Source organism: Saccopteryx bilineata, chromosome 6 (assembly GCF_036850765.1).
Source record: "Saccopteryx bilineata isolate mSacBil1 chromosome 6, mSacBil1_pri_phased_curated, whole genome shotgun sequence".
NCBI classification, from domain to species: domain Eukaryota; kingdom Metazoa; phylum Chordata; class Mammalia; order Chiroptera; family Emballonuridae; genus Saccopteryx; species Saccopteryx bilineata.
This window is the reverse complement of record NC_089495.1, coordinates 140,272,930-140,294,104: the sequence shown is the minus strand read 5'-3', so window position 1 is coordinate 140,294,104 and position 21,175 is coordinate 140,272,930. Positions and strand designations below refer to the sequence as shown.

General features: G+C 49.7%; 1 protein-coding gene across 2 annotated transcripts in view; it reads right to left on the bottom strand.

The window, feature by feature from the left end:
- The window catches only part of LPIN1 (lipin 1), a 126,347-nt gene extending 105,429 nt beyond the window's left edge, over positions 1–20,918 (bottom strand). Inside the window, exons 1-2 of one of the 2 annotated variants that reach the window (XM_066234024.1) lie at positions 20,771–20,918; positions 20,489–20,614 (exon numbers count right to left, since the gene is read on the bottom strand). In XM_066234024.1, coding sequence (XP_066090121.1) covers positions 20,489–20,569 — 81 coding nt within the window. In that variant the 5' untranslated portion in view covers positions 20,570–20,614; positions 20,771–20,918. Of the gene's footprint in view, positions 1–20,488; positions 20,661–20,770 lie in introns of those variants that run through there. The other variant, XM_066234025.1, reaches the window with a different exon arrangement.
- Positions 20,919–21,175: the final 257 nt, after the last annotated feature.

Genomic DNA, 21,175 nt, shown 5'->3' with positions numbered 1-21,175 from the left:
CAGGACCCAGATGGCATCCTATGAGACCCCTTTGGGGCATTGGAGCCTTTAAGGGCATATCCTAAAAGCTGGTAGTTCCCCTGATCTCTATTGGGCTTTTTCTGCCTCTAGGTATCTTAAAAGCCATGCTCAGAAGATCTCGCTGAGGGGTTTGAGAATCCCCATCCACCTATATAAATCTTTTCCATATATCTGGAGCTATTTGGAAAAAGACAACAGTGTTATTAGCTGAATCAAATAAAGAAGGTAGTAGTTTGCAGGCGAAAAAGATTTGGTGTTTCCTGTTCATCAGCATTCAAAAGAAATTTAAAAAAATTTTTTTAAGTAAAAAGCATGATATGGTAGACACGTAGGAGTTCCAGGATATGACTACCCCCTTTTAATTTTTTTTTGAAAATTGACCTTAAAATATTTGCTGGGTACACTTTAATAATACCTTAACTTTAAAGATTGTAAGAATGACAAAATACAGTAAATGCTTTTGCTCCATATGCAAAAGCATTTACTGTATTTTGCATACAATGCATACAGACAATGAGCTATATATAACATGCTTAGCAGCTTCTCCTGTTCTGACAGAGGTTACTATAAATCCAGAATATGTATCCTCTGTAACATGGACATAGGACTGTTTGCCAAATGAAGATATATGAGTAACATCCATTTGCCAAAGTTGTCCTGGTAGGGGTCCTTGAGGGTTAACTCCAAATGAAGGGGCAGATTGTAGTATAGGACCCCTTGGACAGGATTTCCCAATCTGTCGTGCTGTTTCCCGAGAAAGTTGAAACTGTTTACACAGGGCTGCAGCATTCTGGTGATGAATAGTATGATACTGAATTGCTCGATCTGTCATGGTTGCTCCAAATAATTTTTGGGGGGATAGCTTGATCAACAAGGGCATTCCTAGGCCCTGGCCGGTTGGCTCAGTGGTAGAGCATCGGCCTGGTGTGCAGGGGTCCTGGGTTCGATTCCCGGCCAGAGCACACAGAAGAAGCGCCCATCTGCCTCCCTACCCCTCCCCCTCTCCTTCCTTTCTGTCTCTCTCTTCCCCTCCCTCAGCCAAGGCTCCACCAGAGCAAAGCCAACCCAGCCGCTAAGGATGGCCCCGTGGCCTCTGCCTCAGGCACTAGAATGGCTCTGGTTGCAACAGAGCAACACCGCAGATGGGCAGAGCATTCCCCCCTGGTAGGCGTGCGGGGTGGATCCCGGTCAGGCGCATGCGGGAGTCTGTCTGACTGCCTCCCCATTTACAACTTCAGAAAAATACAAAAAAAAAAAAAGAAGAAGAAGAAAAGAAAAAAAAAGGGCATTCCCTTGTGCTAAAGCTCTAGGGAGCATGGAGTGAGCTTGAGTATGTCCTATGAAATATGGAGCTCTATGTTGACATACAAGTCTTTGAAGAAGGAGAAAGTGCTGAAATAGTTCATCAGCATTTGTCCCTAAGACAGCAGTCTTTATAGTGGAAACACCATAAGTAAATATTTGCTATCTGTATATAGATTAAAGGGGGAATATGGCAAATGCTGAAAAGCCATGATAATGGCAAATAATTCTAGACTTTGAGCTGATTGCTCCTTGGTCTTGAGTAATCACTTAGAAACCCCTTCTCTTCAATTACGAAATGAAGTGAACACTGCTCCCTCCACCTTCAGAGCCAGCAAGGCCAGGTGGGCGGGGCCGGTGCGCCCTCCAGCTGAGCCCCTCCCTGGCCCACAGGGTGGCACTGGTCCCACAGGATAATCTCCCTGTTTTAAGTTCAGTGATGAATACTCTTAATTCTATTGGCAGTCTTATGTTGCCATGTAATGAACAAATTCACAGGTTCCAAGGATTAGGACGTGGACATCTTTGGGGGCCCATAGTTCTGCCTGCCACTGCCTCGTAACGGCATCCCTCATGTCTCCTTTCGCCATGTTACAGTCCATTCCCCATGCTCCAGCCAAGGTCATCTTTTTGAAACACAGTCTGGTCATGTCACCTCCATGATTAAAACCATCCAAGTGAATATATAAAATGTATGTGATTTTTAAATTTGTTCACCCTCCTTACCTTGGTGAACAAATTTCCCATCTACCTGTCCAATCTCATCTGTTTCCTGTTTCCTAAGATCCCTCTGACCAAGTCACCGTGGCCTTTCAACCCTCCTATTCAACTTACTCTATTTAGCCACAGGGCATTTGCATGTGCTGTTCCCTCTGCCTGAGATACATTTCAGCTGATTTGCTGCTACTCATCCCTAGACCACAGCAAGTGTCACCAGCTCAGAGAAGCTGTCCCTGGCTGCCTCAACTTGATCACATCACACTTGTACCTGCTCATAGCAACTTTATCACTCCTTCATAGCATTTAGCACAATTTGCAAAGTGACATTTGTTTGTATAACTATCTAGCTAAGGACAGCTTCCTCCATAAGGGCCAGTGCTGTGGTTCTCATCATTGGATCTCCTGCAGTGCCTAGCACTTGGTAGAGTCAATAAATAATTGTTCAGTGGAAGCATAAAAGTATGATTTTATCAATATATAAATGAGGACACTGGGGCTCAGAAGGTCTAGGTACTTGCTCAAGGTCACAAGTGGGGTGGGTGAGCTGGGATTTGACTGAGGTTGGAGTAACCCCTAAGCCACAACATCACCCCATCTGCACCATCTGCTGTAGGGGAGAGGGGAGTGGACAGCCTGCATTCTGCATTTTTCCTAAGGGGGTGATGGAGGTGGTGTCTGTCCCTGAAGCTACCTGAGATGTGGCTTCCAGGATAGAAATCTCTCTCCATAAATAAATGGCCCCCAGGGCAGGCTCTTCCCCAAGCCTCATAGTTCATTGGTAGCGACTGGGAAGGCAGACACTCCTAAGCTCTGCCTCAGTTGCCACTGCTTCAGTCTCAGACAAAACCCAGTGGTGCGCTTAATGGAGAAGGTGTAAGCTTCACATGGCTATATAGGCTGTGTATGTGTGTGTATACATTAGTTTACAGGAGACCTCAAATTTGTTGCTGCTCCTCCTGACAGGTAAAGTCTAAACAGCCTTCCCCTTAAATGTGAGGCTAGATAAGAAACCCTCCAGCATCCCTTACGACCTCTTGCAAGGCTCTTTATGGGAGATGTCAGCTACAATGTAAGAGGTTTGATGACTCTGAGATCCATGTCTGTGAGTGCCTCTGCAGTCACTCCTGTCAACAGCCCCATTGGAGTGGCCTTCCAGCCAGCCCCACCTCGCCAGCAGACACATGAGGAAAGTCATCGTGGTCCTTCCAGACCAGCCCATCCACCAGTCAGCTTCTGCTGAGTCATCTCAGTAACCCCCGAGGAGCAGAACAATCACCCAGCCACGCCCTGCACAAATCCTGACCCGTGAAGTCATGGGATCTAACATGGTTGCTGTGTTCAGACACTGGGTTTCGAAGGAGCTTGTTTTGGAGGACTTCATGGCCAGCACTGAGTGCAGGGGTAGTCAACCTTTTTATACCTACCGCCCACTTTTGTATCTCTGTTAGTAGTAAAATTTTCTAACCGCCCATCGGTTCCACAGTAATGGTGATTTATAAAATAGGGAAGTAACTTTACTTTATAAAATTTATAAAGCAGAGTTACAGCAAGTTAAAGCATATAATAATAATTACTTACCAAGTACTTTATGTCGGATTTTCGCTAAGTTTAGCAGAATAAATCTTTATAAAACAACTTACTATAGTTAAATCTATCTTTTTATTTATACTTTGGTTGCTCTGTTACCACCCACCATGAAAGCTGGAACACCCACTAGTGGGCGGTAGGGACTAAATTGACTACCACTGACCGGTAGGGACTAAATTGACTACCACTGACCGAGCGTGTGTTCAGGGGTGAGGGTCTGGATTGTGTTTCTCTGTGTGTTTGTGTATAAAATTGCACCCGTGTCTCTGTTTCATGGTGGAGAGTGATCATGCCTATTTTTGCAAGATGCTTATGTATTTGTTCTTAACTATACAGCTTGTGCTTCTGAGGGTTTGATATGTGTTTTTTATTTTCTATGTGTTTCTGTGTGTGTATTTATGGCAAGATGATGAGGCTGGCTTTCCTGTGGGAAATCTAATCCCAGTATTCGCTGCTTTCTTTGCCTGTTTATGACAAGAGCCCAAGCAGACCATAAACTCAGACACATGTGGGTGTGTCTATGCAAGGAGAAGCTTTGACTGGGAAAAAGGACACAGCCTCCAATGAGCGGGTGCTGGTGGGTAATTTGATAAAGACCATCATTGAGCACCCACTGTTTGCCAGGCACTGTGCCAAGAGCCAGAGATTTGGAGAAGAAGAAAACCTGGTACAATGCCCTGGGCAAAGCCCGGAGCATTGCAGAGACTCCGTGAAGGGATAAACCCCAGGAGCTGGGGCAGTTACACAGGTTCCTGAGCACCCTGAAGCCCTGGCCCCCACGCCTATGAGATTAGTCCCTCCAGGCTCGTGAGTGGGCAGCTCAGGGCCAAGCCACCCCTACTCCAGCCCCCCCCCCCAAGCAGGGCAGCAATTCCTGAGGGAATCTCATAGGCTGGTAGTAATCGTTATACACAAACCAGTCCCACGGTTAGTCCAATCAATTTGGAAACATTGGGTAAAACAGAGATAAAGATTTTTCTTTTTCTGCATAGCTTTTCTGTGCCAAGACGAAATATGCTGTTGGTTTCCCAAACCACAAAACCCTGAAAGCCCCCTTTTTGCTGAGCAAATGGAGGTATGTGTATGCCAGGTAACTCACTGAGGAGCAATTCTGCTGCAGAAATAACAGGTGACCCGGGGATCAGTCATTCACCTGCCCCATCTCCACCTATTCCCCCAGTGAGATAAGGTCGTAGATTCAAGAAATTTCAGTCTGAATGGGGAGATTCATGGAATAACCCAAATGAGGGCTGGGAGGGAGGGGGCGGGCAACAAAGATGGGTAGGCGTGGAGGTTTGTGCCCAAGGGATGAGAGGCAGCGACTGAGCTGAGGCCACAGCAAGGAGCTGGCCCAGCCCACAGTGCTTTACATCTCAGCATGGTCCCCACGTGCTTCTTGTGACAGACAGACCCCTGGGCGTGCATGGAGAGTGTCACCTCAGCTAACCATGCTACATAAAGCTAGTTGTATCTTTCTCATGTGTGCACATTTTTCGATGTATTAGTTTTTTCTTTTCTGTATTTTGATGCTCTAATACACAAAGCCTTGCTGACCCTGGAGAGACTGCCCCTCCCAGGACTGGCCAAGGACAGTAATCAGTGTTATTGCTGGGTCACAAAACACCTGCACTTGTGATTAAAAGAAAAAGAAGCAATATGTACTCATTTATTTTGTGTGTGTGTGTGTGTGTGAGAGAGAGAGAGAGAGAGAGAGAGAGAGAGATAGGAAGGGAGAGAGATGAGAAGCATCAATTCTTTATTGTGGCTCCTTAGTTGTTCATTGATGGCTTTCTCATATGTGCCTTGACCGGGGGGCTACAGCAAAGTAAAAGTAAATGACCCCTTGCTCAAGCCAGTAACCTTGGGCTTCAAGCCAGCGATCTTTGGGCTCAAGCCAGTGACCATGGGGTCATGTCTATGATCCCACACTCAAGCCAGCAACCCTGCACTCAAGCTGGTGAGCCTGTGCTCAAGCCGGCAACCTCGGGGTTTTGAACCTGAGTCCTCTGTGTCCCAATCCAACACTCTATCCACTGCACCACCACCTGGTCAGGCTGCATTCATTTATTTTCTTAAGAATAAAAACCTCTTACTAGTGGCCCAGCTGAAAGCAGTTGTCTGTAACTAGTTTCTTCTTTAGATTCCAGGACTTGATGAGGTTCATGAGCATGCCTCTCATAGGAGCCAACCACCCCCAGCCCCTAATTCCACCACTGCCTTGATCGGGCACTGCTGGTCTGAGTCACTGTCCTCCTGTTCTAGTCACCGCTAGGCCAGGTCCCAGACAACCAGGGACCGATACCCCAGAGCCACTGGAATCACACACACTGGCCAGTCCTATGCTGTGTGTCTGCTCCTTCCCCATGGGACATTCCTTCCCATGGTAAAGGCTCTGGCCTGCATGTTCACCTCACTCTCTGCCTCCCCATGCGACCCTGTGTAGAGTGCCACGCCTCCTGTTCCCAGGGACCTGTGAGTGTTACAAACTTCTTCCTTCACAACAGTCATTTGCGTGTGCCTTCACACCTGAATAAAACAAGTATTGGGTACCCTTAGAACACACAGCACCCTGAACCTGCAAGACCAGGAGACACCGTGATAACATGAAGATGTTGATACACACGAGAGCGGAAGGGGGACAACATAATGAGGGGACAGTTTGAGTTCAGCCACAGCCCAAACAAAACAGGCAAAACCAACCAAAAAGGAAACGTCAGCCCTGGCGACACCAATAAGTAAAACAACTACCTTCAACTGTAAAACGGATGTAAGAGTGCATTGCTACTATGAGGATTAAATGTGAATATATTTAAAACACTAGCACAGAAACAGTACATATTATACTATGCACTCAATAAATGCTATATTTTTATTATTATTACTATTATTACTATTTATTATTACTAGTACTGTTACCATCATAACATATCACTAAATAGCAATGGTATGGTTCAATTACTCGTTCTTATTTTGAGTCCACTGTGTGCACCACCTGGGCCTGGTACTGGGGACAGACTTGAGTGTTGCTGTAATTCAGGCAGAGAGAGGCCAGCGAGCGCCAGATTACTCAAATTGCATCACACGTTCATGAAGCATCTACTATTTGTCATGCCCTGTGCTAAGTGCTGTGTTCATCCCTGGGCCAATTACAAAGATGACTAGGACATGGTCACCTGAGTTATTCATAGAAGTCTAGCAAGAAAATCAGGTGCAGACACGAATCTCTGCAGCCCAGCTCGCCGTGTGCTCTCGCAGAGGCATGACCGAAGTGCCAGGGTAGCCCAGCAGGAGGAATGTCTCCCGGGGAGGACGAGGGAGAGTCGGGGAAGACATCCAGAGGAGCTGGGCGTCGATGATCCGGTAGGAGTTTACCAGGCCCGCAAGGGAGGACGTGGCCAGCAGAGGAGGAGACACGAGTCATCTTGGCGTGTTGTCAGCCAGTGAGAAAACAGAATATAGAGCGAGTGTGGGATGCAGAGCTAAGAGAGGGAACACTGGAGATCAGGAAGAGGAGATGAAGGCTAAGGTGGAAAGAATCAGGTGCCACCAAGGCATTTTGTCCAGGGCAGTGATGACATGATGTGCGCCGTGGTTACAGAGGGGCCGTCAGGAAGCCCAGGGCTGCACAGTGGCTCCGGGGACAGGTGGTCTTAGCACCACTGAGTGCGTGCCAGCAAGGTGTGGAGAGCGGGGCTGGTCATTTACACACCTGTCCCTTGATGTCTCGCTGCCTCCCAGTGAGTTAGCTGCATCAGCGTCAACTTAGAAATGAAAGAACTGAGGCCTGGAACAGCTTGACATGACCTGGCCAAGGTCACGTGCTGTGCAAGTGGCCAAGCTGAGACCTTACTCAGGTTCATCCAACCCCAAAGCCTTCGCTCTTCCGTCTCTGGTTTGCCTTCAGAGGGGCAGGGAGGAGGTGCTGAGGTTGAAGGGGCAGCAGTGGGTTGAGACAGAGAAAGAGCACAATGGGACAGAGGTCAAGATAACAAAGGCTGAGATGACCACACAAGCTAGCATTTGAGGCAGCCTTGATACTGAGCTTACCCACAATGCCCTAGGCATTGTGCCCCTGACCAAGATCGGTCAAGCCCTGGATGCAGGGCTGTGCTTCTGTCCTTGGGCAGACTCTTGGGACTACACTTGGGACAGACTGACTATAGGTGACTATAAACTATAGACACCATACCCCCAGCACCCTAGTCACACCTGATACGTGGTGACCATTAGAAGCTGCATGCATTTGGAGGGATTTTACCCTGTGGACTAAGGCAGATCGATGGCTACAATATGCATCTTCCTCGCGGAATACTAACGCACACCTACTACGTGCCAGGTATATAGTCAATTCCTGTTATTCTTCTCTAAGCATTGTGGCTTTTACCATATTGTTTTTTACTGGACAAGCTGAATTTCAGAAAGCTTGAGAAGTTATTCCAAAGCCACATAACTGACATGCTCTCTCCACTCTAAATGGCACTGTCCCCCTTTGTCCAGCTGGCCACCTCCTCCTCTCCCTCCGCCAATGTTCCCAAGATTGCAGAAACAGCATTGGGCAATTTAAAAGCCCAGCTTTTAAAACTCAGGCCCTGGGCCATGAACTCAAAAGCAGGTGGGTTTCACCACCCCGGACCATGAAGAAATGGCCGCTGCCTCGGAAGACATTAGATCCACGTGATATTGTTCTTGCATTTCTCAGAAGAGGTGGGTGTCACGGGAGCCAGTCATAGCAGCCCTGATTCAGGGAAGGACTTTTAAATAAAGAACTCAGAGAAAGCCCCTTGACCTTGGGTACAGCCAGTCCGTCCTATGAAAGCTGGTCTCCTGAGACAGCTGCCATAAAGCTGGGTCCCAGCCAGGTTGGACAGCCAGCAGCAGGCAAGAAGGGTGGTGGCCAAGGAATCAGGACCCTGCCGGACGCAATGCGTCCCCACCCCTCTGGGCTCACCCCAGTGCCCTGGAGACAACAGACCCCACGTCCCTGGGGGTTTGGGGCCTGCAGGAAGGGGCACTGGAGGGAAAGGTTATCTGTTACTTAAGAGAAAATGACAACACAGTCGCACTGAACATGGCGACACTGCGGCCACCGCTGGCCCACTCGCAGCCCCAGCCAGGACCGTAAGCAAAGCTGGAATCCGGGCTGGCACTTCTGCCAAAGCTGAAGAAGGCAAGACAAGTTGGGCCCTTCCTCTCCTTCTCCCTGACATAGCTGCAGGGCCCTGGGGGTGGGCGTGCTCCTGGCCTGATGGGTGGGGAGGGGTGAGATAGGACATGGGAGGGATAGGCGTGGTGGCCAGGCTCTGCTGGTGCCCACAGCCAGTGAGGCCAGCTGGTTAGGTGTGAGTCTGGCTTTCAGCCACAGAGGCACCAACCAAGCTCTTCTCCACTCACCCCTCCAGGAACGGTGGCCTTTCCCTGCCCTGGCCAGGTCGCTACCCACGGCCCACGGCAGGCAAAAAAGGAGCCAGCACGTCCTTAGGGTTCAGCAAACAGGGAGCATTCTCATGCAGGGAGGCAGGCAGAATTCCTAAGTCATGACACACAGAGTCCCGCAGGCTGCGGGCTTTCAGGCCAAAGAAGGGAGAGGCTGGAGCCACAGCCTGACTCCTGGTGTAGCCCAGCATGACCACAGGGGCTCCTGCTGTCCCCCTGCATGGGGCCCCAGGCCAGCAGCAGTACAGCTCCACCCTGGAAGGCAGACAGACCTCACAAGCTGCTGGGAATGCAGGAGCTGGGCAAGGTTTCTGGGAAGGTGCGGCTCTTTCTAGAAGCAGCCAGTACGCTGGCCCTGGGGAGCACATGGGGCTGCGAGTCAGCAGGGGGCTCTGGTTAAGAAGGCAGGTTCTAGGAAGGCGGATGTTGCTGACCATCTGCATTTCTGATGAGCTCCCAGGTGATGCTGACATCGCTAGTCTGAGGACCACACTGGAAGTGCACAAGGTCCTAGATTCACACCGGCTCAAACCGCAGACCAGACCATTCAGTGGCGTGCCTGGCTCACATGTAGATTGTTCTAGAATCTCCAGATCAGTGTGTCCCAAACCTGGCGGCACATCAGAGTTAAAAACTGACAACTTGTGAAGCATGCCCAAGGCTCGGTGGCAGAAATTTGACTCCATAGGAATAGAATTTGGATTTCCAGAGTATTAAAAAAAAATGTTGCTCAGGGCCTGACCTGTGGTGGCACAGTGGATAAAGCATCGTTCTGGAATGCTGAGGTTGCTGGTTTGAAACCCTGGGCTTGCCTGGTCAGTGCACATATGGAAGTTGATGCTTCCTGCTCTTATCCTCCTTCTCTCTCTCTGTCTCTTTCCCCACCCCACCCCTGCTTCTCTAAAATGAATAAATAAAATCTTTTTTTAAAAATGTGGCTCAGGGATTCTGGTACAGAACCCTTTCCAGAAATCCCTGCCCCACCTCACCATCCTGAGCCCCCAGGACCTGCTCTCTGCCTCTTCCATGTCTGACTCTCCAGTGCCACCTACTGTATTTCTTTTGTCTGTCCCAGTGACCTCACAGCTCCCTTCCATCCTCAACTGGATATAAGTACCCAGAAAGCCTCTGGAGTGAGATCTGAAGGACATGAGGACAGCAGGCCCCTGACCCAAAATAAGATTGCTATCCCACGACAGCTGGTCTCAGTGCCTTCAATTTCTCAGGCTGTGCTCTCACCCCAAGATCTCAGGGGCGGGGGCGGGGCCAGAACCCTCTTTACCTCTCCATCCTGGGGCTTCACGAAGGGAAGTGAGGACAGCCTCTAACAACGATGGTAAAATTTAAGCGAAAGCTTTGAGCTAAGCATTGCCCTTTCTTCCGTGTTTATCAAAGGAAAACATCTTGGGTAGAGCAACCTCAGTCAGGTGCCTCCTGTGGTTTCTCCTCTTGGACATGAAGGAAGCAGCTTGGAGGACAGGGGGTGGAGAGGCCAGGGAAGGGGAACAGGTGGAGGCTCTTAGAGCACTTACAGCGCTATTTGCTAAGCACTTTACAGACATGACCGCTCAGGATCTAAACCTGCTCACATCTCAAGATCGAAGGGAGAATTCGCCAACATTATACATCCCCAGGCCCCACTCTAACCTGCTGAGTCAAAGTCTCCAGCAGCAGAACCCAGGAACGGTTCATGCTCCCAGGTGATTCTGGTGTTTGAGGTGCACTGTACTACCTCGTGGAACCCTCGCGGCAGCCCGTTTTACAGATGAGGTCATTCACGTGAAATCCCTCAGGGCCAGAGCTAAAGCGAGAAGAAAAGGGGACCTAACTTTCTACTGGTATTTTCACAGGAAATAAAAATATTCAAAATCCTGGTGGGGGGGGTCCTGACCAGTGGTGGTGCTGTGGATAAAGCGTCAACCTGGAACGCTGAGGTCACCAGTTCAAAATCCTGGGCTTGCCTGGTCAAGGCACATATGGGAGTTGATGCTTCCTGCTCCTCCCCCCTTTCTCTCTCCTCTCTCTCTCTCTCTCTCTCTCTCTCTCTCTCTCTCCCTCTCTCTCTCCTTTCTCTCTAAAAATAAATAAATACAAAATTTAAAAAAATCCTGGGGGGGAGTAATGATGTTTTTGCTCTGAATATGCCAGCATTTCCAAAGGGTACATAGTAAGGCGATGTTCCACTTAGGACACATCACCATGTGTCCTTGACCCTACAAGCCCTCAGCTGAGTTGTTCTTAGTGTTGGAAAGCCACGGACATTGACGACCAGTTAGAAAGAGGCAGGCACCAGGATTTAGAAGAAACAAGTCTGGCAAAGTAAACCCATTCCTTTCCCATAGAATAACTGGGTTCCCAGATCAGGGGAGCGCATACCCACCTACATGCACAGGCACACACAGGCATGGTCACGTAATGGCTTGACAAGCCATTTGATTATATCTTTCATGACGCCCTAAAGGACGGGTTGGATAATGTGGGTTGGGTAATACTGTTAATAAGTACCGCTAGTTACACTAACATTCCTGAAGGATGTGGAAATCAGCTTGGATGAATGGTTTCATGCCACTGACTCTATTCTAGCTCTTTTCGTCTTAAACATCTTATCAATACTGGGTTGAAATAGAAAGCATGGCCTGGCCCGTGGTGGTGCACTGGATAAAACATCGACCTGGAATGCTGAGGTCACCGGTTCAAAACCCTGGGCTTGCCTGGTCAAGGCACATATGGGAGTTGATGACTCCTGCTCCTCCCCCCTTCTCTCTCTCTCTCCTCTCTAAAAAATGAATAAAGACTTAAAAAATACTTTAATAAAAGAAAGCATGTGTGTGACTTATGGTCAAGATGGTGTAGTGAATTTGTATTGATACTTTGAGTCACCCCGCTGATCCAAACCTACAGTATATAAGAGGATAAGACAAAATGATTATCGCAAGGCTCAAAAACAAGGTAAACGTCGTCATGAACCAAAGGCAGATTAGAAATGGAGAGCCACTGGTCCACGAGGCCGTGGTCCAGGAACAGAGGGTGTGGCCAGCCCCTGCAGAGGGACATGTGCGATTGGGCACAGGGACCAGGCTCCATCCACACGGAAGCTTGTCTTGAGAAGCGGCTCCCACTGCAGGAGAAAGAACTTACAAAGGTCTGCAGCCCCCTGCTTAGAGCTCAGGCTATTGCGGGCGCTGGCAGGACAAGGAACCTTTCAAACAGGAACCAAACGAAGGGGCTGTCTCGCTCAGAGCCTGTATCCCCAGTATCGCTACAAGAAAGAAGGTCTGCCACGCTGTTATAAGGCCTGGCTCTGGGCTGTTCTGTGGGCTGGGGAGGACAGTAGACTGGAGCATGTCCTCCAAATCCCCCGGCCTTGATATTGGAGAACAAGGTACTGTGGTAAGGGTGAGATGGGTGTTAGAGGAGGGAAATAACAAGTAAAAGTCATTCAGAATGAGCCTGAAGGCAAAGCTTCTTACACTGATGAAGAGATGTAACATAAAGAAATACAGCAAAAATAAATAAAGAAATGAACAGACATATTAGGTGGAATATGGACTTGCACCAAAGTTATTTCCTTGGACAGCCTGACAATGGCTCTCCATAAGTACAAGGAGGATGCTTACAGATACGGATTAAGGAACAATTCTCACTGCAAAGAGAAATTAGGTAACAGAAAGAAACAAAAATGAAACACTACCCAGTAGCTAGGGGAAAAGAAACAAGTAGATGTCTTAGAAATAAAAAGTACAGCCATTTAAATTAAAATGAAAATATCACTCTGGCAAGAAATATCTCACAGGAAGCAGCCAACAAGAGAGTTCAGGAAGTGGAACGTAACAGGAAGAACTGCACCAGCACAGCAAGTCGACCAGAAAAAGGGATAGCTTGTGTCTGAGAAGTGCTGCAGAGGAGAATTAAGGACATCACAGAGAGAAGCTCTTGAAAAGATGTCTGAAAGCTTTCTAAAATTGAAAAAAAAAAAAGCCCTGGCAAGATGCTTGTTGGTTCCAGAGGCATCCCATAGCACAGAGGTTGCATTCAGTCCCCGGTCAGGGCACAGACGGAAACAGATAAATGTTTCTGTCTCTTTCTCTCTCCTTCCTTCCAATCAATCAATCAATCAATCAATAATTTTTTAAACATTGTTTATTTTTAAAAATTGAGAAAAAACATGACAGATGAGCGAAAGTAGGCTCTGAGCATCAAACAGGGCAAATACAAATGAATCTCTGTACATTGTGGTAACTCAGCAGAACACACGGTGAAGGATACAGTTGGAAAGCCTCACAGAAGACTAATGTTTTTTAAACACTAAGAGGAAATAGCTGTCAATCAACCTAGAGTGAGCTAAGGTCTAGATAATGTTTGGCTGGAGTACAAAATAATAAATAACTTAAAACTAAGGTAGACATTAAGTGCATATATTTAAAAATTAAGGAGAATCTATAATTCTATGAACCAATGTCACCCCAATAAATTCAATAATTTTTTTTAATTAAGGAGAAGCACTAAAAGAATGGAAATTCAATCTATGGTCATTAAATCTGCTGAAGGAAAACAAAAAGATGGGATGGAGAACTATATTTTTTTTAAAAAAAGTCAGAAAAGGAAAGCAAGTAAGTCAGATTTTCAGATGTAGTGATATCAATACATTGGATAACAGGAATACAGGCTCAGAGGACTTGTACAGGTCTAAAACCAGTAAAATGACATCTAAGTCAGCTATACTAAGTAAGACTCAGAAAGTGAACTAACTCCTGGTAGGTCGTGAATGCTGCCTGCCTTTCTGTGATTTGGAAACTCCGTAATTGATCCTGGTGTACAGAACTGAGAGAGGCCATTAGAACTCCCACAGGGCCAGCCTGAGTTAAGGGCCCGATCAGATGGCCAGCCCAGGCCCCGTCCAACTCAGCTTTTAAGGATCCCACATGTGCATTAAGTCTTCTTCCGTTCAAAAAGTTTGCAAGATGGGACCCAAAGAGGATAGTGTCTCTCCTGCTACTTCCCACCCCAACCCCACCATCACCCTAAAAAGAGGTCTCAAGTACCAGGTTCAGTTGAAAATGAACATCATCCAAGTGAAACGATCCCTGGCAGAGAACCTAATCTCTACCCCTAAGCATCAGGGCTAAGCAGACCCAGGCCAGCTGGGAGCGAGCTCCCAGGAAAGGGAGAGTTCCTTCCTACAAACGCCCTGCAGAGAAAAACAGAGAGGCAGCATTTCCGGTGGAGAGAGCATGGCCTTTCAAAGCAAGAGGAGGTTTCACTGCTGGTCCTGAGACCTCAGGCCAGTGAAGTAACCTCTCTTAAACTCCTCTGCGTGTAACGGAGGCCACTCATCCATTCACGCAGTTCTTAGGAGGACTGATAGGACAAAAAGGGAAATGCTTGGGCACCTGGCACAGAGAAAGCTCTCAGGAAGCAACAAAAAAATCACTGTAAACCCGGACATTTTTGTCTTTTGTGAAGGCGCTCTGAATTGTCCATCAACTGGGAATACCTCGTATATTCACAAAATACCATTACACAAGACAGCCACTTAGTGTTCAACATGTAAGACTGGTCTTTCTCTCTCCAGCTGGTGACCTCTCACTCACTGGGCACTTCTAATTGGATGAAACCCAGAAACCTGACCCCATCTTGCTTTGCCATTAACGGTGAAGTGTCTATCACATGGCTATTAATAAACCCAGTTTCTGCCTGGATCAAATCCGAGAAGACGCCAACCAGCCAAGCCCCCTTTCGCTTCATTTTGAAACAACCTGGAAGTTCAAGTCACCTTGTCCTTCGAACGAGAGGGTTCACTTGAGAATGTCCACAGGGCTCTTACTGTCGGCAGAAACGTTTTATGTGTTCGTTTCGTTTTCATTTGTCTTCCACTTGCATGCAGAGAGACAGGATCCCTGTCCAAGGGACAGCACCCTGTAAGGGGGCGTTTCTGAGCCAGGACACTGGGCCAGCCGGCTTCCTTCTTGCTCGACTGGAAAGCCCTAGAAGCTGTGTGTCTGGTGCAGGAAGTGTGCACCTGTGACTTCAGATCAAAGGTCGGTGCAGGCCTCTTCTTCTTCTCTTCCTTTTTTTTTTACTACTCATCCCCTATTCCCATCACTCAGGTCCAGCGCCAGGCCCCCTGGCCACAAAAGGCCCTCTGACCTGCTTCACTCCCTCTGACGGCTTCCGGCCCCGAACCGACAATCCTGAGTGTCCAGACCTCAGCGTTTGAAGCATAACTAGCCAGTGCCTTCTCTCCTGCTTTCTGCCACACCATTTGGCATCTTAAAACATGAGAACATAAAATTAGACATGATGCCTGTTCCGTGATACACATTATTTCACGGAGCTCTTAGCTCACTGGCTGCCATTGCAGTCCAGACCACGTGTGGGTTTTTTATGCCCCCACAGGGCTGAGTGCATGCAGAGCAGACATGCGAGGTGGCCTGCATTTGTAGAGAGCCCCACAGTTTGCCAAATGCTCTGATGCACATAACACACTCGGGCCTCACAGAACCAGGCAGGGAAACGGAGCTTCTCAGAGTAGCAACCTTGTCCAAGGTCACATAACCAGTCCTTTGGAATGCTGGCCTCTAACCCTGGTTTCTAGACCCTGAGTCTTGGGCACCTCAGGGTAGTGCTTCCAAAAACACGTTAGACACTTGCCCAAAAAAAGTGCATTTCTTGCTGGCAAAGAGTGTGTCCTTAACACATACGTAATTTTAATTTAAATGCATTCAGGTGTTCATACTCTTGGCAAAATAGAGAAGGAGAGAAAAATCATAATTGCATCCGTGTGTGGAAACTGCTTTTGCTGTGTCCGCCCCGAGTCACTCTCGAAACACCTTGGAGAGGGAGGTGTAAATCTGCCGCTTCCCCAATGTCTCATGTCCCAGGTGGATCCAGTCCTGACCTGACTGCAGCACCCAAGGAGGGAGGTCATATTGGGCCAAAAAGAGCAATTGTGCAAGGCTCCCCAGAAGAGATGGAAACTGGCTCAAAGGCTGTGGGACACAGCACCACCCTTGGCAGATTTCATAGTAAGAGGTAATACTCCTTACCCGCGTGCTAAGTGCTTTATTGCGTTTTAACTCATTGGGTCCCCACAAAATCTGTTTGCAGGTGAGGAAATGAGGCTAAGGAAGGTGACTCACCAGACAGCAAGCCGGAGAGCTCGGCCTGGGGCCCCAACAGGGAGTCTCTTTAATCTGGTCCCTTAACCGTTAATGCCAACATGTCAAAGATGGTGGCTGCAACATCCTAAGGACCTTGACCAGCACAGTTTGTGCTTCTTGTACTGACTTTAGATCCTAATCTTTGCATGAAACATATCACCACCAAACAAAGCCCCCAGCCCACTCTAGCCCTGACCAGAGGGGTGGGGGAGACCACCAGGACCCCTAAATGGCAGTGAGAAAGGACCTTTGGAGACAAGTTATGGGTGAAGGGATGGCTCCAATGCCAGGCACAGGTGTGGCCTTACAGGTGTGTGCTAGGTAAGGTGATCATCTCATTCCAGAGCAAAAGGAGGCTCTATAAATAATCACATCGGGACTATCGGTCTGAACCCGACTGAGCCGGGTGCACACACAGCTGTGTCTATGTGTTCTGGGATACCAGGATGGACGGAGACATCATCACTGCCCATGGTTGGAGACAACAGGGCCGAGAGAAGGAAGATGAGACCAGCTTTTTTTTTTTTTTTTCATTTTTTTAGAGAGGAGAGAGAGAGACAGAGAGGGAGAGGAGAGAAAGACAGAGAGAGAGAAGGGGGGAGGAGCTGGAAGCATCAACTCCCATATGTGCCTTGACCAGGCAAGCCCAGGGTTTCGAACTGGTGACCTCAGCATTTCCAGGTCGACGCTTTATCCACTGTGCCACCACAGGTCAGGCGAGGCCAGCTTTTGAGAGGCCTTGAATGCCAAGTTAAAATGTGTGGGTGAAGACCACACTCAGAATTCTGTTCCGTGTTAGAAGACACAGGGTCTGGACTTGCACACTTCCCCCTTGCAGTGCTAAGACCAATTGTCCCCATGGAAACGATCTGATATCTCTCTCCCATGGTATTTGCAGACCAACCTGTAACAACAGGCTGTCTTTTTTCAGGATTCGTGCAACTATTAATAATAGCTACCATTTACCTAGTACTTGTATTATACTGTTAGATATTGTGATTACAGATGATAAAACTAAGGCTCCAGGAAATCAAAACTCATAAATGGCAAAACAGGGGATTGAGCCCAGGCTCAAAGCACCTGCCCCCATCCCCCCTCCCCCACCCCCTCCCCGGTTCACCCTGGGTCCTACGTATTTGGTGCAAAGTGTCTGCTTTCTATCACAGGCTGGATGCCTGACCAAGATGAACGCCACCGTGCACGCCCTGACTACAGAGAAATAAAATCCCGAGTGGCCGAGGAACAAACCTGCAGACTTAGCTTGTGAGGAACGCCCTGTCCTCCCAAAGACAGGCTGAGCCCTCAGCCTGCACAGCTCCAGGAGCTCTGATTATTGAAATCCTACTCTTCTCCAAGGCTGGGCTCCAGTGCCAGCTTCTCAGAGACAGACGCCTTCCCTGGCCCAGCCCGGCCAGTTGGAATTCCTCCTGATCTGTGTCCCCACCTTCCCCCCGGGAATGTGGCAACTAGCCGGGTGCGGGTCCACTCACTCACGTTCTGCTTTGACCTCCCACAAGTGGGGACCAGGTCTGCCCATCTTTGCACACCCCATGGGGCTCCGCACACACTTAAGGCCCAGCGGTCAAGTCCACAGGCTTTTGGGATGACTGTGGTCAGCATCGCTGATGGAAGGTGCCACCGTAACAGGTGCCGCCAGGGGCGCACAGAGCCGCCAGCCGCCCCTCCCCAGCCCCAGGAAAGGAAGTACCCACGAGGCCCGAGCCACCTTTCACTCTCCCCAGAAGCATTCAGCCTGGCCCGGGCTCCTGGCCGCAGCAGCTGCAGGTTCCTAAGCTTCCCGCATTATAGTCAGTCCATCTGTGAGTCTGACTCCGTTTCCTGCTTCCTGGTTCAGCTCTGCTCTGCAGAAGAGCCCTCTGGGCCAGGCCTCCGTCTGTCCTCAGGGGCTAGTCCGGAGGCCAGTTAGGCTTCCGAGGTCGCCAGTGTGCAGCCGCCCCTCCACACAGCAGGTCAGAGTCTTCTCGATATGGGCACCAGCCTGAGTCGCACCCTGTGCCTAGAGCCCGCGCTGCAGCCCCGGAGTCCGGAGACTGCCTCCCCAGCGCCCTCCCTGCCATGGAGGCCTGCCCCCACGCCAGGGACAGAAAGTCAGTGTCACACAGCAGGGTATCCAGGCCACAGGGGGACAGCACACGGGCCACTAAAGGTTTTAACCCAGAGTTTTAGAATTAAGCACATGGGCAGTGTGGGTTGGAAGAGTTATGGAATAAAGGGGACAAGAGGCGGAGCCAAAATCCCTTCTGTGGCTCGGTTATAATAGCCGGGAAAGGGAGCCAAGTCCCAGATCTCTGTGTGCGAAGCCCCCGGGCTTGTGAGAGGCGGGGTGGCTGGACTTCTACTGTCTTACTCACACTTTGCTGTATATTCTAGATCTTCTACAAGGAACGTGCTTTCATAATCAGGAAAAATAAGTAATAATCAAAAACTATGAGCAAAAAGCAGATATTGCCAGCGCTCCCTTGGATCACATCATCTGGAGGGCGCCCAGGATGACAGCGCCAGGGCTGGGCTGGCCCCCAAAATGCTGGGCGCAAGTCCCAACCTCGTAGCCTTAGTTTTCTCAGCTGTCAAATGGGAATAACGGTGTCTGCTGGGTTGTGCAAGAGAGATGCTACCCACGCTAGGACCTGAGGGCCAGGGCTGCAGAGACTTCCGGTCACAGTAGTGGATGTGGGAGGGTTTATGGGAGTCCAGCATTGCCCATTGGGAGAAGCAGGTGGATGTGGGAGGGTTTATGGGAGTCCAGCATTGCCCATTGGGAGAAGCAGGTGCCCTGATTGGCCAGCACAGGGCTGCTCCGTGTGAGCAGCCTTCCAGGAATGGAAACAGAACACGGTTCTCTCAATCCCAACTGAGTACAAAAGCAGTCTGTTTCATCAGAGTGCGGGGCCGTTGACCTCACAGCGCTCCTGGGGGCCCCACCCTGCCTCAGCCTGTGGAGGGAGGGTCATCCAGCAGCCCAGAAACTTCGGCAGCCATCCGTCCACTCAGCAGCACTTGCCCAAAGGGCCAAGCGGTAAGTGGTGGCGGAGGAGGGAGCAAAAGCTGCATCCACTTCCATCCTTGGGCACCCCACTGCCCTCCGCCTGAGCTCCCACAGCAAGCTGCCCTGAGAGCCAGCTTGACCGCAGGGACAGGTGACCAGCAGCTGGGAGGCTCTCCCCGCACATGCCACGCCCCTCCCTCATTTTCACGAGGAGGCAGAAAGCCCAGGTTCTCTCTGCTTCCAGACATGCGGGCCCCCCGAAACCCTGGAGTGCCAGCCTAGCCTTCTGCAGAGGAGGACCAGAAGTGGGCAGTCACCAGATGCCACCAGAGGTGAGATTTAACATATTATGCTCGCCTGACCTGTGGTGGCGCAGTGGATAAAGCGTCGACCTGGAAATGCTGAGGTCGCTGGTTTGAAACCCTGGGCCTGCCTGGTCAAGGCACATATGGGAGTTGATGCTTCCAGCTCCTCCCCCCCTTCTCTCTCTCTGTCTCTCTCTCCTCTGTCTCTCTCCTCTCTAAAAATGAATAAATAAAATAAAATTAAAACTTTAAAAAAACAAACAAACAAACAAAAACATATTATGCTCGTTGCAGCCAAACCTATGGCTTTTGGAAGAAACAGCAAGGACTGTATTCTAGCCCACGCCCCACCCTCAGTACCCTCTTCCACTTGCAGTTATCTGAACACCCTCTGCTCCTGCTTTTGGGGCTGTAAGCAAAAATAACTACTTTTGAGTCAACCTTCTGTCCCCTCCCCACCAGAAAGCCCTGGCGTGCAGGACAAGCTCTCACAAGGCAGGGCGGGACAGCCAGCCACTGGTGCTGGAGCCCAGTGGCGCCCAGAGCACACACATCCCACCCCGAGACGCCAATTGTTAAATGTCTGCATGGGGGGCGTCACTGTGATGCTCGGGGCCCCTCCTCTGCCCTCTGCACAGACAGGTGAGGTCCCCACACCATGCCTGGGGAGGGGCAGCCGGAAACCCTCAAAACACCCTGTGTCCCTCCTTAGTGACCAAAGCAACTAGTTATTTTTTATCCAAAGTAAAGAAAAAGAGTTTTGAATTTTTGAATAAGTTCTAAAACCTCCATAAATGCAACCTTCGTAGCAGAAAGCAGCCATCTCGCCATTTATTTGAAGAAATGCAAATGCACAAATCCTAAATGATACCCTCCCAGCACAAATGACCCGTGGGTCCCCTGGACACACTCCTCCTAGGGATGGCGGTGTGCAATGGCCACGCACAGCTTACCCACGACCAAGGCGAGTCCGGGTGGCTCTTGTCCTGCGAAGACTCCCAGCTGGAGCCGCAGGTGCTGTCCTGCTTCTCCATGGCCTGGCCTGGGATGCGGGCTGCCTGCACCACCGCCAACAAGCCCTGGGAGAAGAGTGTCGCTCAGTGACTCATTTCACACTCTCAGGAGCAGGACACTGAACCCCTGGGATGGGCGGCTTCCCTTTCCACCCCAGGAGCCCGGCCAAGTCACAAGGCTCAGGGAGAGGGCAGAGTGTTAAATTGCAGATCCTCTCCTACCTGGGGACTGGCTGACCACAAGGAGACAACTCCAGCCCCTAAGCGAGGCAGGGTGCCACAGGCACCAGCTTCTCTGGACTGGGGGAGGGGAGACGGGCTGGGCGCAGGACCCCTGCTGGCCAGCAACCAGCACTTGGTTCATTCTCTCCTCTCCAGCTCTCTCAGGTGCCATACGGCTCAGAGACTAACTTCCCCAAGGTCACACAACATTAAAGACAGAGCTGGGATTCAGACCAGAGGGGATTTGATAGGAGGAGGTGAGAGGGAGGGACCATTTCACGTGCTGGGGGGCAGGAAACCTCGCCAAAGGCTGTGCAGATTACACACAAACGCTCTGAGGAACCCTTTCTTCTGTTCCTCCGAGTCACCCCCACATCGCTGGAGAAGTCAGAAAAGCTTAGGTCA